This window comes from Papilio machaon, chromosome 6, assembly GCF_912999745.1.
Source record: "Papilio machaon chromosome 6, ilPapMach1.1, whole genome shotgun sequence".
Classification (NCBI taxonomy): Eukaryota; Metazoa; Arthropoda; class Insecta; order Lepidoptera; family Papilionidae; genus Papilio; species Papilio machaon.
Window position 1 is genome coordinate 8,567,737 of NC_059991.1, and position 21,220 is coordinate 8,588,956.

The 21,220-nt window shown below is 35.8% G+C and overlaps 2 protein-coding genes and 1 pseudogene across 2 annotated transcripts; 1 reads left to right on the forward strand and 2 right to left on the reverse strand.

Annotated features, from left to right (window-relative positions):
* Window positions 1–1,379: 1,379 nt before the first annotated feature.
* Window positions 1,380–5,476, forward strand: LOC123721071 (annotated as a pseudogene).
* A 1,341-nt stretch (window positions 5,477–6,817) lies between these two features.
* On the reverse strand, window positions 6,818–12,532 carry LOC106709884 (proton-coupled folate transporter). Its single transcript, XM_014501792.2, has 7 exons — window positions 11,663–12,532; window positions 11,368–11,509; window positions 10,507–10,608; window positions 9,258–9,395; window positions 7,712–7,795; window positions 7,280–7,436; window positions 6,818–6,975 (listed from the first exon to the last, which is right to left on the reverse strand). The coding sequence occupies exons 1-7, from the start codon at window positions 12,467–12,469 to the stop codon at window positions 6,876–6,878; spliced, it is 1,530 nt and encodes a 509-aa protein (XP_014357278.2). The 5' UTR covers window positions 12,470–12,532; the 3' UTR covers window positions 6,818–6,875.
* A 2,128-nt stretch (window positions 12,533–14,660) lies between these two features.
* LOC106709899 (proton-coupled folate transporter) lies at window positions 14,661–18,009 on the reverse strand. Its single transcript, XM_014501818.2, has 7 exons — window positions 17,233–18,009; window positions 16,744–16,903; window positions 16,241–16,342; window positions 15,957–16,094; window positions 15,696–15,779; window positions 15,228–15,384; window positions 14,661–14,820 (listed from the first exon to the last, which is right to left on the reverse strand). Exons 1-7 carry the CDS (start codon window positions 18,004–18,006, stop codon window positions 14,667–14,669), a joined length of 1,569 nt encoding a protein of 522 aa, XP_014357304.2. The 5' UTR covers window positions 18,007–18,009; the 3' UTR covers window positions 14,661–14,666.
* Between the last annotated feature and the right edge of the window lie 3,211 nt (window positions 18,010–21,220).

The following is a 21,220-nucleotide window of genomic DNA, read 5'->3' on the forward strand; positions in this document are numbered from 1 at the left end:
GGAAAGTTCGAGTTGTTTCTTCGGTGGCCACGGCTGCTATACTGAAATTAGTAAGACTAGGTACATACATACATACACACAGACCCACACTCTCACATATGTACTACGCGGTAACGTAAACGCAAACAAGACATATATTAGTATGTTATGCTAATAGGTAGCAAAGTTGATTATTGCGTGCGAGGTGGCATTGTTCAAAGGCGACCTCTACAAGAAAACCGAGCGACCAACAATCATCATGCTCCCTCATACGATGTTTTTCAACACACTTGTGAGTAAAAAAAAAAAGAAGTAAACGCAAAAACACTTACGAAATCCAAAACAAACAACAAAACTCAAATTAAAAAAAAAAGGAAATTTCCTTTCCTTTCAGGTATAGTAAAATAATTACGCGCTAGGGCATAATTTGTACCATATATGCCTAAAATCGATGAACGGATAAGTACACGCACAGACAAAGCCACGCACACACACACACATAAACACACACACAGACACACGCGCACGCACAAACACACACACACACACACACATACACACACACACACACACGCACGCACGCACACACACAAGAGATCTAAAATATATATTTTATTTCAAGATTTCCTATCGGCAGATGTGCTGATCATTTGTTCCAAAGAGGTGGTCAAAGAAAGCGCTGCGTAGGTTGCTACGAAAAATTAAGATTGACATTGAATGGCACGCAAGCTGCTAAGAAAACTAAAAAAATTGTGACTTTTTGTGTCCAGTGTGACAAATCTTTTTGTTTACCATGTTTTAATGAAAAACATTTTCAGTGATTAATACTCAATAAACATTTATCGTAACTACAACTCTCTTTTAATCCCATCACTAGTCGAGGCATTAATTGACCTTCCTTTCAGTGCGATTTGAGGCAGAACCGATGACAAATTTTTAATTTTACTTTATTCATTAACGAAACGTCCTAACTCCAGGCGAAGCTAGATTCATATTATGCACATATTTAAGATCATAAGAGTGAAGTTTCAAGCAAATATCGTCTAATTTGGACTTTTTAAAAATGTTTTTCGAAAACATAATTTTGTGAGGCAGGAGAGGCCTCAATAGCACTGGAAAAAAGTTCAACTTTGCCACGAACAGACCTCAAACGCACTGGCTGAAAGTTCCGCCAAAATGGCCTCGCAGTTAACGTGTTAAATTATTTTGTTACTGTTATGTATGCGCATGCACAATGCATATATTGGAACGGTCGGCTGCGCCCGACCGCTATGTCGAAGTGACGTCAATAAAGCAGTCTGCACTAAGCAAGCGTTGTTTTAGTTACTCCTACACATACTTATCATTGGCGACGAGAAACCAAAGTACCCGCGTAGTGAATATTTTTTTTTTTTTTCAAAATGTCTGTTGGACAGTTTGGTGTTTTGTCTTGTTTCGATCACTGTGAACAGACGTGGAAAACGTACAAGAGTCGCATAACGCAATGGTTTATTGCTAATGACATAAACCATTTAACCGATGCGACGGGAGTAAAGCGACGCGCGATATTGCTAAGTGCATTCTCAGAGGGTACCTATAAATTAGCATCGGACTTAGCGTTGCCAAAAGAGCTGCAGCAGGTTCCCTACCCGGACATCCTCGAACTATTGGACGCCCACTTCACTCCGAAGCGCGTCGGCTTCGGGGAAAGGCACAACTTCTACGCGGCACTACAGCAGCCCACCGAAACGTTTACTCAATGGGCGGCTCGGCTGCGGGGGCTCTCCGCACACTGCGGGTTCAGCAACCTCGAGGAAGCTCTTCGCGACCGCTTCATTATGGGCATGCAGCACGGAATCGAGAAGGAGAAGATCTACGCCAAGGATCTGAGCGGCCTGACTCTGGCAAAGGCCGTTGAGTTGGCGGAGAATATTCGATGCGCGCGGGCGGGCGCCGCCAGCGCAGCCGCCGCGTCTTGCAGCAGCGCCGACGTCGCCGCGCCTTCGGATGCGCTGTATAAAATCGGACATTCCAGTGCTAGTGTACAAAGTGCTACTGAAAGTCGGTCGAAAAAGGTGAAGTGTTCCGTGTGCGGTTATAACCACAGGTCGGTAGACTGTCGTTTCTCCAACTACACCTGCAAAAAATGCAATCGGAAGGGTCATCTCCAGCGAATGTGCAAAAGAGTGAACCAGGTGACATCAGCGGTGACGAATGAGTCAGACGAGAACGACGACGACGGTGAGTGTTTTCATATCCGATCTTTTAAAGGGGAGCCTATGGTGGAGAGTATCGAGTTGAATGGGGTTAAATTAAAATTTGAAATAGATAGCGGGTCCGCAGTAACCGTTATTTCAGTAAACACCTATAGACGGCATTACAGTAAAACACAATTGTTGCCAACTAGGAAAAGGTTACTTGGTTACTCGGGGGAAACAATTCATTGCCTTGGTGTTATGACCCGATCGCATATTTCGTATGGAGGGCAAAACCGTAGTTTAGACGTATACGTGGTACGTGGCGGGGGCCCGGCGCTCCTCGGTAGGGACTTTATTTCGAAATTTAATTTACAGTTGGCTCCTGTTAACTATTGCGACTCATCTCTGTCATTAGAAAAGCTCCAAGCTCGGTTTTCAAAAACGTTTTCGGATACGTTAGGTAAATTTAATAAATATAAAATCAGGTTACTTTTAAAAGAACAGTCGAGACCACTATTTTTCAAAGCCCGTCCGATAGCGTTCGCTTTGAAAGAGAAGGTTACTAAAGAAATCGACAGATTGGTCGATCTAGGGGTATTAAAGCCAGTAGATCATTCGGAGTATGCGTCGCCTATAGTGCCCGTGCTAAAGAGAAATGGCTCCGTGAGGATATGTGCCGACTACGCTGTGAGAATAAATAAACAGTTAGTAGTTGACCAGTATCCTCTGCCTACGGTGAACGAACTGTTTTCCAAATTACATAGTGGCGAACAGTTCACAAAATTAGATTTATCGAGTGCGTATAATCAGCTTTGCCTCGACGAAGAGTCGCAAAAGTTAACGTGTATCAATACACACCGGGGACTGTATCAATATACGCGGCTCGTGTTCGGTCTGTCCTCCGCCCCGGCTATCTTTCAGCGCGCCATGGAAACCGTACTGTCGGGGCTAGAAGGCGTGTTGTGTTTACTCGACGATATATTGGTTACGGGCAGAAATAGGGAAGAACACTTGGCGCGATTAGATTCGGTGTTGCAGAGACTCGAGGAGGCAGGATTGACGTTGCAGAAGGATAAATGCGAATTTTTCAAAGACGAGATTAGTTACTTGGGCTACGTGATAAATAAAAATGGATTGAAAAAATCGCCCGAAAAGGTGAAAGCGATTGTGGAGGCACCTGTGCCGACTAACGTCAGCCAGTTGCAATCATTTTTAGGGCTGGCCAACTACTACAGGAATTTTGTGCCCGGCGCATCATCTATACTTAAGCCCTTATATGATTTATTAAAAAAAAAAATAATAAATGGGAATGGTCTCAGGAGCACGCGAAAGCGTTTGTTTTAATAAAAAACAAACTGGCGTCGGATTTAGTGTTAGCGCATTTTAATCAAAACGCTAAACTTATCTTAACGGTGGACGCTTCTCCCACTGGTCTCGGGGCGATATTGTCGCAGGTGGGGGACGACGGCGCTGAGCGGCCGGTCTCGTTTGCGTCGCGCACGCTCACGCCCGCCGAGAAACGGTATTCGCAGATACAAAAAGAAGCGACAGCGATAATATTCGGCGTCCGTAGGTTTCATCAATATTTATACGGCCGTACGGAACCCTTCGTTTTACGAACCGACCATAAGCCATTATTATCTATATTCGGTCCGCATAAAGGAATACCGGAAGTATCTGCGAACAGGTTACAAAGATACGCAATGTTTTTAGGCGCGTACAATTACAACATAGAATATGTTCGTAGCGCTGATAACAGCGCAGATTATCTGTCGCGCGCGAGCTTGGCGGGTGTGAGCGAGAACGGCGCGGGGTCCGCGGAAGTGGGGCGCGCGTCTTGCGCAGACGCCACCGCGGCGCTGTGTGATAGGGCCGCTTATGTTTGTTTTGTCGTCGACGGCTCGTTACCGATTACGATTGGCGAATTAAAAAATGCAACATCGCGCGATGTAATTTTTCGGCGTGTTATAAATTATATTCTTAACGGCTGGCCTAGTAAAGAATCCGATTCCAATATTAAGCCATATTTTTTGTGTAGGAACCAGCTGTCATTAGAAAATGGGTGCTTGATGAGAGGTCATAAGGTCGTAATTCCGGAATCTTTACGTCCGAAAATTTTGAACGAGTTGCATTCGTCACACTTAGGCATCGTTAAAACCAAAGCTGAGGCTAGATCCAGGTTTTGGTTCCCGGGCGTTGATGACGCAATCGAACGGCTGATAGGGTCGTGTGAGATATGCAACCGGTTAAGACCTTCGCCACCGCGGACTAAGTTGGCACCGTGGAAGTTCCCACCGCAACCATTTCACCGTTTGCATATTGACTTCCTAGGTCCGCTGAATGGGCACACCTATCTGGTTGTCGTCGACGCGTATACTAAATGGGTCGAAGTGTACGACATGAACGCTAATTCAAATTCGAATGCAGTAATAGAACGTTTACACGATTTCATGGCACGTTTCGGTCTTCCGAAAACTATCGTTAGTGACAACGGTACATCATTTTGTTCCCAACAATTTTTAAATTTTTGCGCGGGAAATGGTATCACTCACCTAACGACGCCGGCATATCATCCTGCTAGTAACGGTCAAGCGGAAAGTTCAGTAAAAGTTATTAAAAAGGGCATAAAGAGCAGCCTTTTAGCTAGCCGATCGGCGAAAGAATGCAAATTACGACTCTTAAAATTTTTACTTGATTATAGAAACTCTGTTCACTCCACCACAGGCCTTTCTCCCGCCGAGTTAGTTTACGGGCGAAAACTGAGGACCCGATTAGATTTGATTAACCCTAGTTCACCGTCGTCTTCGTGCGTTCCCCTTGCTGAATTTGTAAACAAAAAGCAGTGTTCGCAAATTGAAGCACACCGAGGCTGTAATAAACAATTTTTTAAACCGGGTGACCAGGTGTTATATAAAAAGTTTGCAGGAAATAACAAATTCACCTGGCATCAAGCAACTGTGTTAAAGAGACTCGGAAAAGTTTTATACGTGGTGCAAGACAACACTTCGTCTATTAAAATAAAAAAGCATAAAAATCAATTATGGCTATACAAAGGAGACGTCAAGATAGACTCGTGGGACTATGACGATATAGGCTCAGAGAGTCCCACATCGTCGGTGTCGTCTGAACAACCAGGGTTGGCAGACGCGGTTCAGGACTCCGCGGTCGTTGGCTCATCGCGGGGGGAGGATGAGGAGGCAAGATTGCCTCCGGCCACGCCACCGTTCAACCACCCCAACGTGACGATTACTAGAGGGGTTAGACGCCCCAGGCTCTCAGACGAAGAAGTATAGGGTTATCTTAACTATGTGTTGTGTCCTATTAATGTATCTATCTTTTTATGTCTCTATGTAAGGGTTACATTCGTTATCTAAAAGGGGAGGGGTGTTATGTATGCGCATGCACAATGCATATATTGGAACGGTCGGCTGCGCCCGACCGCTATGTCGAAGTGACGTCAATAAAGCAGTCTGCACTAAGCAAGCGTTGTTTTAGTTACTCCTACACATACTTATCAGTTACTAGGTCATTGTTCGAAATGCATCTACGAACAATTCCTAGTAACAGCGGAGAGTCAAATCTCCATGCTATGGTGCCCAGGATGGAGTTGGAGCTAGCTCTCAGTCTGCAGAGCAGCGAAGCAGACTTTTTTCTTATGATGGCATGGCATCCATCAACTTCTGCCTGAGCAAGCATACCAGATGCACTGCAGAAACGAGGCAGCCCCATCAGCATCCTGAATCCATTATTGTATTGGACGCGTAAAGCACTGACAGCCCGCTGCGTATAGTTGGTCCAAAGGCTGCACGTATAGAACACTTGACATTAAGCTTTGAAAAGCGTTACTTTTACTTGCTTGCTACAACGAGCAAACCTTCGCGCCACCATATTACATCGGACTGCCAGCGCCCTACGCTCCCTCTCTATATCCACTTTTTATAACATCAGTAAGAAAGATTTAGGTATTATAAGGGTCATTCAACGAGCTGTTGATATGAATATTTTTTTGTTTCCAAACGTTAATCCACATTTTTACTTTAGGAAAATAAAAATGACACAGTAAATGTAGAGTAATTATGAAACGATTTTTTACAGAAAAACTTTATTTTACAAAAATAAAATGACATAGTACAAAATTCTTAAGATAAAAATACGTTGGATTCTAAGTTTTACATGAAACATATGGTTGTATTTAACTTTATTTAGTTCTTTGTTGCATATAAATTTGAGTTTCGATTATGTTTAAAATTATCAAATTACAATACAGTCTACGCCACAAGAAGATCTGACATTAGTATCATCCTTTGAGCCTAGAACTTACTTACTCAATATAATATGTCGATACTCATTTATTGGTCATTTAGGTTACATGCAATTCAAAATTAATTTATCTTTCAACTTCAATATTGAAGAAATAAACACATGACTTGAAGAGATCAATTTCATTCCTTAGATTTTAAAAGTTTTTTTGTATAGTTCGAAATTAACCACAGATAATAAGTGTCTATACTTTATACTTCGTTTTTAGTATTAGTACAAAATTATTTATAAAAAAATTATAAGGCAACTCTAAATATTTCTACATTTATAAAATTAAAACAAAAACAAAACACTAACTTCGTTCACAATTTAAAAATAGGTCTTAAATTAAATGACCTTTCAAATATTCCAACTTAAGTAACAAATATTACGAACTAAAGAGAAGTCTGCTGCGCTCCATTACGTTTTTATTTTTTTATTCGTACTCTGCATAATATCACAAGATGTAGCTTGCATTCTTTTAAGTCTTCTATCTCTGCGGTGTTGGATAAACAACCAACTAGAAATAAAAAAACATTATGCCATAAGTAAATATTTAAGAATAAAATTGAATGTAAAACACCATATATAATACCAGTCCATCATCAATAAGTCGTAAAAGTATTGTTTCTGTGGATTTCTGTGCTTTTTCACTGACAAACACGTGTACAAAAATATATTACCTTATCTTTTTTTATAATAAGAAAACAGTTGCTTCGCCAGTAAAAACTGACAAATATAAAGACAAACTAACGTTTCATTTTCTTATAAAATCATTAACAATAAATTAAGAATTTTAAATAAACATTGGGGGTAAAACTCACATCAACATAGAGATCGGAGGTAGAGTCATGACAGCGCTGAATATGTAAACGGTCCCAGCAAATATCGGTATCGTTTTGGAATACAGAGTGGAGTATGTCGGATCGAAGACCAAAGCCGCGAGTGTCTCCACTAAACTGAATAAAGAGTTCGTTTTTCCTGAAAAATTATACCTTTAAAACACGCAATAGTACGATATATAAAAAAAGGTTTTTTTTCTGTTTTTTCTTTTGTTGCCATTACTGAAACATACATTGAAAATATAATAGAGTTTAAGAATAAATTTTAATGATTTTTTTCATTTCATTAATAACAGTGGTAGCTTTTTTTAACTTATTTACTTGATAGATAACTGTAACTCGGTAACAAGAAGTGACGTCATTTTAATTATAGATCATAGAAGTCGTAGTATTAAAAACAAACAATATACATACCAACTTCCTCGCTTAGGACCAATTTAGAAATCATAGACCTCAGTGACGTAAAAGTTAACGCGTTTAATATCTCCACTAAAGGCACTGAAATTGAAAAAAAAAATATATATTGTTAAATAATAATTCCAACTTCTAACATATTTCCCATTTCCAGTATCGAATGATTTCAGATTGATGCATAATATCAGATAAGTCCCTACCTAGTTCATGGATAAAAGAAAAATATATGAGCGACTTGGAACCTTGTTATAGAAATAAAATCTTAATCATGTTAGCATAGCAGTAAGTTGAGTAACCCTTTTAAAATACATATTGTTAGTAAGTAACTCTATTAATCATGCATCTGTACTAATATTATAAACATTTCATTGCTTGTTTGCAATGAATAGGCGCTACAACTACGGAATCGATTGGAAAAAATCCTACAATATTAGGAACTTACATTATCTCCGCGTAACATAGGCTATATTTATACTAGGTTTTTTTTTAATTCCACGCGCTCAGTCTCGTACAAAGGAAATTCGAAAGACCGGATTGGAGAAAAGGAGAACCGAAGGATAATTTTGCAGCGTCTAATACAACTAGTTTTATTATCAGCCTTCCGATCATAAATTTACATACGTGATACGAATAAATGAACATTAAAATTGGCAACATTTATTTTTTCTTCACATTAAGTTGTTTGTCCGGAACAAGATAGATTAATAAGAGAAAAGTATGAGCCATTTTTAGTTATGGTTTTATTTTGATGGCAGAACGTAATTTAGTAAATCCAGTCTGGTTTTACGAGCGAGCTAAATTTACTGGATGCTTTGAGTTGTATTACACTGTAATATTCTCTAAGGCAGTAACATTTTGGTTCTTATCCTTATGTTTACCTCAAAATACTATCCCTTCTAATCTTACTAATATTATAAATGCGAAAGTTTATATGGATGGTTGGAGGTTTGTTTGAGGGTATCTTCGGGATGGTATAATGGATCTTGATGAAATTTGGCACAGATGTAGAACATTATCCGGAAGAACACATAGGCTAGTTAGTAAGTTTATTTTTTTGACTCCGCGTGGATGAAATCGTGGGCAACAGCTAGTACTAAATAAAGCTAAAAATACCATAGGAAATATATATATGTGCGTAACTTGATATGGAATTTCAATTTACTATGTGTATATTTATATGATTAAGAAGGGAATGACGACTGTTAGTTAATCTATATATATAAAATAAAGTCGTGTTAGTTACTCTATTTATAACTCAAGATCGGTCGAATTGATATAGCTGAAAATTGATGGGGAGGTAGCTTAGAACTAGGAGACGGACATAGGAACTTTTTTTATTTTGTGTGCATTTTTTTTATACCGCGGGGACGGAGTCGCGGGTAAAAGCTAGTTTTGTATAAAGGATGTTATACAAAATTGGTGGACGAAAACATAGTGCGGTGAACCCTCATAGAATCTTACTCAAGTACGGGGATGATAATTATGTGCCGATATAGCAATCTCGTATTACATCTGATTATAGTTGCAATTTGTTTAAGTAACTTACCCATAAACATTTCGAAGTCAGTTCTTACGAAAGCAATACACACTGAGCCAGCTAACTTGCTAGCGATAGAAATGAGACATAGCAAAGAGTCATGAAAGCCCCATCGCTTACTGAAGACGGTTATAGAAAATAGTGCTCCTGCAAAACAACGAATAAATTCAAATTAATTAACCTCAAATTAATAAATCTAGTTAAAAACTAAACATAAGAAAAGAAGTCGAATTCGATTTATTTTTCATATAAATTGCATAATGTAAATGATAAAACTAGAGGCCTTTTTTATCTCGTCACTTTTGTGCTCCGGAGTAGGTATCTATAGGTCTGTATCTATCTAATAATAGTTTAGAGACCTGCAATTCTTTTGCTTTAAATATGTATAAGAAATAATAAACTAGTAATCTTCAACATCTAAATTATTGGATTGAAGTACAATATTAAACAGTGGCTATTATTTTAAGACGTATGATACCATATAACTGATAACACGTGGCAACTTATCTGAGTTTAGTTTTCTTATCGGTCAGTTTGAAATACTTCTAATTACTACAGTTAAACAATTTAACAGTGATAGATCCCGCAACAACAATATTTGTTGGGTGCACGACTTGGTCGGGTCGACCGGTTAAATACCACGACCACACAGAAGACAGGCGTGAAGTGGAAGCCATTCCACGTTTCGTCTGATGAGTGTGGTCCCTGAGGCCTTATTTTAGTTCTCTTTCCCTTCCCACCCTTTTCTTATTAGGAAAGGATGGGAAGGGGAAGTGGATTTGGCGGAAGAGGGGACGCTTAGGAGGGAGAAATATCCTCATTCTGTGCGTCCCCTTCTCCGTTGATTAAGGGTGGGCAACGCATCTGCATTTGCGAATGCCTATGGGCAACGGTCGCCTCGCTATTTCGGCGAATCCAGGTGGCCGTTTGCTCGTTTGCCACCTTATGATATAAAAAAAAATGTTTTCATATTTTTCAGAGTGAATGAAAGAGACCACAGTATGTTTCTGTATGTGTTTAGAATATCTCCGTAGTGTAGTGTGTTTACAGTTTTATTTAAAAGGTAGAAAGTCAATTAAATAAATAAGTACAATCGTGATCAAATATTTGTTTATCCTTAAACGTAAATGCGTCATTCGTTGTACCATAGTCCTCTTTGATCTACTCATATATTTATCATGATTAAACATAAGTCTCTTTGTATGATAAATAAATAAGGAAAATATATAAAGAGTTTTATATAATTACATTAGCTTACCTAACGAATGCGTGATGATACTGTATGTTGAATAAAGACTATACTTTACAGCATCCCATTTTAAGCGATATCTCACAAACATATATGTTATAATTCTTTCACCTGAAACATATAAACTCATGAGTCTAAGAACTAAGGACTTTAATTTGTAGCGGAGGGTTAGCTTTATTCCTTTTTTTTCAATTTAAAAGAGTGGCTATATTATCCAAGATCTAAAAATATCTTTAACTTTTGATAGACTTTAACAGCAAATAACTAGTCTCGTCTGTGGTACTAACGAAAGTCGTCAAAGTGGGGGAAAATTTAGACATATAGCCAACAACAGAGTGTCAAAAGTGTGTACGCCTTTTCGGCCCTTCGTTTAAAAGAAAGGTATCTTTTGGAATTTGATGTTCACAATTTCAACAGAGGTACACGCCAGCAACAACAATATCAGTTGCACGAATAGGTCGGTTCTCCCGGTGAAATACTATGACCACACAGAAGATAGGCCTGAAGTGGAAGCAATTCCGCGTTTCGTCTGATGAGTGTGCGTGCCAGAGGCCTAATTTTAGTCCCCTTTCCCTTACCACCCTTTTCTTATAAGGAAAGGGTAGGAAGGGGAAGTGTAATTTACAGAGTAGTACGCAAATGAAGAGGATATATCGTCATTCTGGAAGTTGCCTCCTCCGTTGATAGAAGTAACACATCTACAATTCAATTAAAGGAACACATCTACAATTTCTGATATGTCCATAGGCAACGATCGCTTCGCTTTTTCGGCGACTTCGGGTTGACGCTTGCTCGTTTGCCAACATATGATATAAAAAAACCTCTTTCAAAGTAGTTGCACTTTCAGAATCGTTTAACACATTTACATACCATGATTAGGTCCATAAACAATAGCAACTGTCAATAGCGTTATGATAATTTTCTTTCTTGTTTTACCATCTCGTTTCTTAAAAGCAACTAATACTGTTTCTTTTATTAATGTAGCAAGTTCTGATATTGTCACAGGTTTCTTCTAAAAATAGCAAAATCACTTATTAGTAATGTCTCCCAAATTCTCCCAAAAATAGAATAAGCTTAAAATTACGCTACGCGGATCGCTGACGAAAGCTAGTATAATGATAAATTCAACAGAACTTAATATACTAATATTGAAAGTATACTGTACCTCTTCATTTTCACCGGAACTTGGCTTTGAATTTTTCTTAAGGTAAAATAAACCATATGATAAAGTAATCACATATATAGATGCAGTAATCGCAAAAATACCATAATAGCCAAGTAATTTGAGCAAAATCCCACTGAGCGCTGTGCCTACAGGAATACCGGCGGTCATACACAAGTTGGCAAGTCCAACTCTAAATGTTCTGGATTCCTCACTGGTTATATCGCTCATATAACTGAACACACCCAAGTAGACCATCACCCATCCTCCTGTTACAGCTGGAAACAAAGCTTCGAGAAACATTGTCACTTCAACGGAAACTTGATAGAAGAAAAACGTGCTTATTATATTACTAATGCACACAAGGAATTCCCCAAAAATTGGTAAAAGTATGCACAATTTCCGATTACCAGTTCTATCACTCCACGCACCCATAAATATAACTAATAATGTTGGTATAGCAGTCTGTATGATACTCTTCCATGCTTCTATGGACGATATAACTTTCTGTACTTCACCTTCATAATAAGTTAAGTTACCATTCCTCTGTAGTAAGGCATCACAAATTTCTTCACCAAAGTTAAGCTTCACTCGGCAACTTTTATCAAGATTTAAATTTTGAACCGCAAGGCGAGACAATGTAGATGGTATAATCAGTCCTGCCAGAATTGGCTCTACAGTAATATTTGATTTTATGGCACATAATTTTTCGAAAAAAGTTTTATCTTCAAATTTATCTTTGATTTCTTTCTTTTCATCAAAAGGTTGTTCTTCTGGACTAACAGAACTTTTTTCTTTAGTTCCAGACATTACTAAATACTTTGTACGGAATGAAAGCTCCAATCGCACTAATGATAATTTGTGTTTACCAGTTTCTGAGGTTATAACTTATCGTGTTAAATATGAAGCTTGATAGAAAAACAAAACGAAATATTATATCAAATATCTAGTACAGGGTGTCCTATTATAAACGAACGTATTCATTTTAAATGTTTTTTATCTTGTAATTAAGATAATATTACACAATTAAAATGTCATGTGTCATAAATATGTCATGGAAGATGTACTTTTCTTTTCGTATAAGAATAAAATAAAACAGCGATGCCATAGATGTAAACAACCTCTTCTCTATACATTTTATAATTTCGGGAAAAAATAAGAATATTTCCCTTCATGGTTTTATTTAACTTGTTTTGATTACTAAATCAGTAATGTTCATAAATTAACTTTTTTTTTTTTGGACGTGTTAACATTTTAGTCAAATAAAAATATCTTGAAGAAAAATTACTAAAAAAAATCTTTTCTTGATTCCTAACAAAAGATATACAACAACATATGTGTTGGAATAAGCTTCTTATGTCAAATTTAAATTCTGGAAAATAATACAAGTGTACGAAACGATTGACTTCGCACTCTTTGGAATTGATCTAGATTTAAATTTAAACTAGGTATCACTGTCGGAATTAAAAAAAAAACTTGATAAGTAACTTATGTGTTTTTCTAGATTGTGTTCTACATGTATGCCAAATTTCATCATGATACCTTCTAAGAAATAACCACACATCCATCAATCTAAACTTTCACATCTATCTATCTATATATATAAAAGAAAGTCGTGTTAGTTAAACTATTTATAACTCAAGATCGGTCGAACTGATTTACCTGAAAATTGATGGGGAGGTAGCTTCGAACTAGGAGACGGACATAGGAACTTTTTTTATCTTGTGTGCATTTTTTTTATTCCGCGCGGACGAAGTCGCGGGTAAAAGCCAGTTTATAATATTTAATAAGATAAATGAAACATACTGTAGCAATATTATCATTATTAAATACACTCATAATTAACTATTTGCACTGGATGTTGACGTTGCCTCTATATCGACCATGAAGTGATAAAGATTTAACAAGAGATCGTTATAAATTACAACACCTCACATAATTGCATTACCGCGATGTTTGCACTGGAATAATGGACTTCTGTCTGCTACTAAATAAATACAACGGCAAATAATACTTTTAACATCTACTAAACGTTATCTTGCAAAGAAAAGTATATTTTAGATAAAGGAATCCACCAGCCACTTGGAGTTTTCTTAAAAAGAAAATGGCTTCTTATATCATCATCAACATCATTACTGTGTGTTATTTATTAGTTTTTAATTGATTTTAGTATACTTAAAGATTTTTTGAAAGAACATTTTTTAAACACATTGTGGGTGTGCATGTTCATATTAAACTACAAGGCACAGGCGCGAAATATATGAGAGTAAACTTTTATTGCATTTATAATTTAAGATAATGAAATTAAAATGTGTTTTTTGAGTTTTTTCATTTATTTTTTAAGTAAATTATTTTATAATGTTATTAGTCAACGCTGAACATAGGCTTTCTCAAAGTCTTCCACAGTACGGGATCTTTAGCTTTCCAACCTCTTATAGATGATTCTAAATTTTATTTAGCTGTATTTTATAATCAAAACCTTTCTTTATTATAATAATGCAACATTCACTATCTCCGTTTCCTATACAGTCTAATCTGAATAAGTGTGAAATCACTATAAGCGAGATAAATATCGCGGTTTCTCGGACTTTCGCTTATCCAGGTTCGATGGTATACTATCTGTTACATATGCATGAAAATATAAATTACTAGCCTTTACCCGCGACTCCGTTCGCGCGGAATAAAAAAATGCACACAAGATAAAAAAGTTCCTATGTCCGTCTCCTAGTTCTAAGCTACCTCCCCATCAATTTTCAGCTAAATCAGTTCGACCGATCTTGAGTTATAAATAGTGTGAATAACACGACTTTCTTTTATATATATAGAAGATGGTACACGTAAAAGAATTATGCAAATTTTCCTCTATTAAGGAAAAGACTAGAGGAAGCATGTTTTTATAGCTACCAATATAAAGGCATTCGAAAATATTCTCATAAATTTTTAGGATATGAAATGAAGAACACTTTTAGAAATGTTTTCTTTTAATATATAAAACGTCTCACATAGTTTATTCAATAAAAATTTTATTGTCCGTTAAATCAATACTGCTGAGCAAATCGTCCTTCTTCTTTTCTTGCGCATTTTTACTCATATCTTGCTCGCCAGCCGTTTCTTTACTTCTTTGTTGCTTTAATTGTTTTCTTTTTTGAACGAAAAACCATCTGGAATGTATTAAAATAAATTATAAAATCATTAACTTACCAATCGGATTTGCACACAAACATATAGGGAGAGGCTTGAAACATTTAAGATGTGGCGTTGGAGGAGGTATCCATACTCATCATTTAAGAAAGAAACAAAAAGGAGCTATTGCTCGACTCACTCGAAAGAACAATATTGAAAACAATAGAGAACAGGACAGAAAAGATTTTGGGTCTTCTGATACAGCACGAAGATCTTATAACCACAATAATAGAAGGAAGAGCAGAAATGAAGGGGATGGGGGATGACCTGGCATAACGTATGGTTGTATCAAGAAGTCAAGAGAATAGCACAGAAAATGTGGAGACTGGTGGAAGATGTTTCATTGACAAGTGCAGCAGCATTATAAAGATGGTCTATACTATACCCAAAAATCAATATAGGTGGTACAGTGAGAACTGTACTGAGGTAGAACACGATGCCGGCATCTATCTTCAATGTCATCATATACAGCCAGGAGTAGAATGGACCAAACATCATCGATGTTAGCACCTCCATCAGATTAAAGAACGACGTCATTTTACCTTAAAAATATCAGTACGAGTTTAAATGAAAAGTCAAAGAGGTCACTATTAAAGTAAATGACGTTAAATTGTTTTGCATGGGTTTCTTTTAGAAAGGAAAAAAGGTGTGACTTAATTAGAGAAATCAATAGAGCCGCAAAAAATGTAATCTCATAAAGTATGGACTTTCTACTTGACGCCTGTGACGTCATCATCAATCTAGTTGGCAAATAAATGGGCCTATCCAGGGAACATATTATCTTGTTCGATCTAGCAATCTTAATTTATAATTAACTAGTGTCGGAGTGTACAATGTAATAAAACAACCAAACCCAATTCATCACTCGTGACAAGTTTCGATGAGATCGATCTTAAAGCTGTAAATGATGTTGCGTTAAACGTTTCTACTGCCACAGCTGAAACCAATTAAAAAAATGATTATTGGAGACTTTATGTCTCATAACTATGCAGAGTACCAGATGCTTTCGTCTAAAGTATAAATCTGTCCTTGATATTTCAAAAGATGGCGCTGTTACAAAACAGTGTTTATCTAAGTAAAAAACTAAAATTGCTAGGAAAGATAAAAAAATCACCTAAGTACATATCTAGGCTGTTTCGTGATAAACCAGTCGCTAAACCGCCGACCATTTTACTTGCATTTGAAATAAGACCTAACGTGGCATCGTCCCATTTAAACTTCCGACTGAAAAGGCTTATGGATATAAGAGCTCCTGAAAATTTCACATGTTTATTATAAATATTGATGAAACATATAATATGAAATTTATAAAACAATGTCTAAAATGACTTATGTTATAGTGTACATAATAAATGGCAAATCATATAAAGCAAGTTTATATTAATATATAATACGTACCGAATGCATGAATGCAAATATAAAAAGTATTGTAAAAACTGTACTTTACGGCATCCCAGTTAAAACGATATCTTGTAAAAAGATATCGTATTGTATACTCGCCTGAAAAATTATTTGGATAAACATTAGAATTAAAAACAACACACCAAAATAATATTAAAATGTTTAAACTTTCGTGACACATAATAATAAATTATTTAAGAACGGCACCAACTAGTTCCAAACCGGTACGAGACGACCGCGACCGCGAAGTCCTCAAAATAAACAATCGCCCTGAAGATGGACGCCCGACAGATCCGAATCTAGTCGGTGCCGTCACTGGACGATTACAAGTGAGTTAAGCTGTTCTTAAATAATTTACCACAAATGATATGTTTTTATCTTAAATCACAATTTTGATAGAAATGGAGCAAGCTTTTTATTGATAAGTGTGTGTTTTTTCATATCGAGGCTTAATAACAGTTTCTCTTAAAATTAGTTAGCATTAAATAAAGAAATCATACCATAAGCTGGTCCATAGATAAAAGTTATAGACGCAAGGACGAGAATTGATTTTGTTCTTCTTTTGTTTGGACCCTTTTTGAAAGCAACCGTCAATGTGTCTTTTACATGCTTGATATCGAAAAATGATTTAAGAAATGTTCCCAAGCTCGATGGTGTATCCTGTAAGATTTTTTTATTCTTATTTTTACCTTACCTTTTACCTTTTTGAATCAAAAAAATTACTTTATAAAAAAATCCAAGAAGTATTTTTTTTTGTTTGTCGACAACAAGCTTAGTTTCAGACGATAGTACTAAGGAGTACTTGTAAATTCAAGCGTCTTAATTATTCAGAGAATTAACACTTTTTATTCGCTTTGCCCTTTCTTTGTATAATACTTAAATCAAAGAAATTCCTGTGTTTCATCGTCATCGTCATAATCAACCTTTATCTGCCGGCTGCAGTTATATACATTTTAATATCCGAAGTTTCAATAAATTTATAAAATTACCTCTGCGTTCTTTTCTAGCATTGGTCGTTCAGGATCCTTAATATAAAACATGCCGTGTAATATACTACAAATGTACAGAAAGGAACTCAATGAAAATACTCCATAATATCCAATAAACTTTAACAAAATTCCACTAAGAGCAGTTCCTATTGGTCCACCGGCAGTTAGACATAAATTAGCAATGCCCACTCTAAACGTTCTTGTCTCTTCAGAAGATATATCACTGATGTAACTGAAAGCACCCATATACGTTGTTATCCATCCTCCGGTGATAGCCGGTAAGAAAGCTTCAAAGAACATCGTAACTTGAACTGGCAACTCATAAAAGAAATACGCGTTCAAGATATTACTTAAACAAGCCATTAGATCTCCGAGTATAGGTAGTAAGATGCAAATTTTTCGTTTGCCAGTTCTATCGCTCCATGCTCCTATAAATAAAATAAGGAAACAAGGCAATGCTGATAAAATAATATTTTTCCATGCCTCCATTGACGCGATTAGTTGTTGAACTTCTAATTCTTCTTTTTGATATCTGTTTCCTTCTTTCGCGATAAGTGCATCGCAAACAACATCGCCGTATTGTAAATTCACTCGACATGCTTTATCTAGATTCAAATTTTGTGTGGCAAGTCTCGATAACACTCCTGGTATTACATAACCAGCTAAAACAGGTTCTAAAGTTATGTTCTCCTTTATATACTTTATTTTTTCTTTCAAACTTTTCTTTTTTACTTTAGCTTCCTCTTTCAGAGGTTGTTCCTCGCGTGTTACCATTTTGAATTTGTAAGCAGAACTGAATTTTCTCTTATGAAACTATTTATTTGCAATGTTCAAATATTAGTTTATGATAGAAATGTTTAAATATAGAAAATTATCTGCAATATTATAAATGAAACGGCAAATATTGTGTTGCATTTATTTTGCAACATAAATCACAGAAGAGATTAAGTCGTTCGATAACTGTGGTAGCAATACCTTATTTCATTACACGCGTTAAATGATACAATAACCAAAAAATATTCAGTCCAATAAGGAAATTGAAAACGGAAATTAATTAACTAAGAACACATATGATCTTCCGTTAATGGCACCAACTAGTTTCTGGCCCGTTAGTGCGTGACCCGATGCGCCCGCGAAGATTTCTAAATAAACCCTCGCTCCGAAGATGGACCCCCGACGCCGATGCCGTCACCATCATGAGAAATGTCGACGACGATCATACGGTTAAGCCGTTCTTAATTATTTGTTGTCTTACGAAATTTTTAACAATTTAAGAAAGTTCAGTTCAAGAACTGTATTTAGGTAAAATTTTAATTAAAAATGAGGAAATTTTTTTCTACTTAAGCGTGCAAAAAAGAAATCCAATTGTTATTCAATGTGTTATTGAGTACTGTTCCATTCATAACCGTAATCGTTAACGGACAAAAATTTGAATATGCCTAGAACAGTCCGTATTAGTCTGGTTTCTGTATTATTTTCAAATATTACGGATTATACGTAAAATGATTTAATCCTTAATCCGTTTAATGCCGTATATTCTTTTATAAATATCTTAGCAATCAAGTTGCCGTCAGGTCCGCGTTGCCATTGCTTCTTAACTTTATTTTTCTGCCAACATATTTTTCGACGAAAAAAACCCCCATCATTGAAATTATAAAATAACTATGTATTTTTGCTGTGCCTAAAAAAAATTATTTCTATTCCGTCACACTCATAATGGGGAAGTTTATAATTTTTACCAGTATTTTCATTCTTCAAACACTACAGTCATTTAATAAAGGAATCATTTAATTAATTAAATAATAATAATAATTATGACTTTAACAATATATTACTAGACTTTTGAACTTTAAAGTCCAGTGTACTAAGTGTCCTAATTGTCAATCGAATGTTAAAATATTTTGTCTGTTTTCAAACCAAATAGAAATAAATCTTAAGCAGTGGATGAAATTATGCTATTTCGCACATTAAATAAATGATAGAGATTTGACGCCTGTCTAGATTTAACAGATATCGCCCTCTAGCAGTAATCGGCGATCATAAACATTGGCTTTCCTAAACATTGTACCGGAAGACAAAGTGAGAATCATAAAAAAAAGTTTTTTTTTATTTACTTTATGGCAATGAACGTGAAAGCGGCCATTTGAAGTCGCCGAAATAGCGAAGCGACTGTAGCATATAGTTATCTGAAATCGCAGATACCTTGCCTAGATTTAACCGTAGGAGGAGATGCACAGAAAGATAATATATCTCCTTTCTATGCGTTCCCTCCTCCTTTAAATTCACTTTCCCTATCTATCGTTTCCTTATAAGATAAGGGTGGGAGGGGAAACAGGACTAAAATTAATAAGATCAATCTGGAAGATTTATAACCGAACACAACATTCGATCTCGAATCATATTTGTTTATCATAGGTATTTCAAAATAATATTTTAAATGCTTTGCATCATTATTAACCGATCTAACAATCGTATTAGCAAAAGTTATAAAAATAATCTTAGGATCGATCTTAATAATAGATAATAGATTCAGGACGTCGATCTTGTGTAAAAATCTTCAAAAAAATAAAAAGTCTTGTAAAAATGTCTAGACAATAAAATCCGCCAACACGATGTTGTGAAGACAGCTTTACACTACATCCCGAGCGTATCTGTCATCGCACCGCTTGTCAGTCGGATATCCGTCGGAATAATGTGTCGTAATTTCACCGTAATACCTGTAATTCCGCACCCGTAATATTCCTAAGTTGTCGTGTGAACGGCAAAGATTTAGCGTTAAACTTCACTGACGTGACAATTGTATTAATACATATTGCCATCTCTTGTTGTTTCTGTGACAAAACTGAGACAGCAATATGTATTGATACCAGTATTACAGTGGAGTTCTACTATTACACAGTCTCGCTATCTGAATAGGTGTTACTTTAATTGCTCGAGATAATCTTGTTGTGTTTGAGATTTGAGTGCCTTTTGAATACCGGAACATTAAATTCTTATAGACAAATTTATATTCAAAGTTTGAAATGTTTCTGAGAAATGTTTTAACTTTTTAAGTGTATGCCGATAGACTGATAATGGGGTTGATTTTACATGCGTTGGAATTTATAAAGGCTATGTAGGTTCCTTTTAAAAGAACAAAATCAGAATGGACGTTGGAACAAAAGGGCTTTACGTATTCCTAGCGGAGTAAATAGTGGGTGGTGGCCTTTCTAATCGAATTCTTTTGTTTTTTCCCTTCCTTTTTCTTTTGTTATTTTTATCAAATATACACATTTATTAAATATACAAATATACACATATTTAATGACTTGCTAGAAAATTCCATAACTTTTAGTTACTTCTTGATTTATATTTTTATTAAAAATGTAACGAAAGAATTCAACAATGGAACAATATACATATCATATACATATGTTACAGACACTTCAAGACAGTAGAATAAAAAAAAGAAAAACAATTTTGTTCTGATCATTTATTTAATATAACAGAGTTCTTTAAAAGAATTAATTGAGCAAATAAACGCAGAGCACATAATCTCATCGTATAAAATTTATACATAGAATAAATAAAAAGATAAAGCTATCAGCTTTGAGTACAACTTATTTTTTTTCCCTCCTACCAGTGACAAATAACATCAAGTAACGAGTTTTTAAAATATCACATTTTTACAAATCTATTAGAAAAAAAGGGTTTATTGTATAAAATGAAATAAATGATAGATATTTTTTTAATATTCCTTAAACAAATATTGTCTACGTTTTAAATATGTTTAATTAGAATAATTCAATATAAGTAATTGAAGAATGTTTTGGCGACAATAATTGAATTTTGCTTTAGTAAAAGTCATCAATTAGTAATTCTCAGTTTATTTACAAACAAAAATTTTAAATTTAAATTAGTCAGTACTGTATCCATCATTGACATTCTTTATTTTAAAAAAAATTAATGGCGGTACTTATATTGACATATCTATAGTCACCATTACCTT

Excerpts from the sequence above, each read along its gene's own strand:
- LOC106709899 (XM_014501818.2), bottom strand. The coding sequence starts at position 18,006 with ATGGTAACACGCGAGGAACAACCTCTGAAAGAGGAAGCTAAAGTAAAA. Across the intron at positions 16,904-17,232 it reads TGCTAGAAAAGAACGCAGAG|GATACACCATCGAGCTTGGG; the intron begins GTAATTTTATAA and ends AAAATCTTACAG. Across the intron at positions 16,095-16,240 it reads TATTTGCATTCATGCATTCG|GAGCTCTTATATCCATAAGC; the intron begins GTACGTATTATA and ends TGAAATTTTCAG.
- LOC106709884 (XM_014501792.2), bottom strand. The coding sequence starts at position 12,469 with ATGTCTGGAACTAAAGAAAAAAGTTCTGTTAGTCCAGAAGAACAACCT. Across the intron at positions 11,510-11,662 it reads GTTCCGGTGAAAATGAAGAG|AAGAAACCTGTGACAATATC; the intron begins GTACAGTATACT and ends TGCTATTTTTAG. Across the intron at positions 6,976-7,279 it reads CCTCCGATCTCTATGTTGAT|TTGGTTGTTTATCCAACACC; the intron begins GTGAGTTTTACC and ends TTTTATTTCTAG.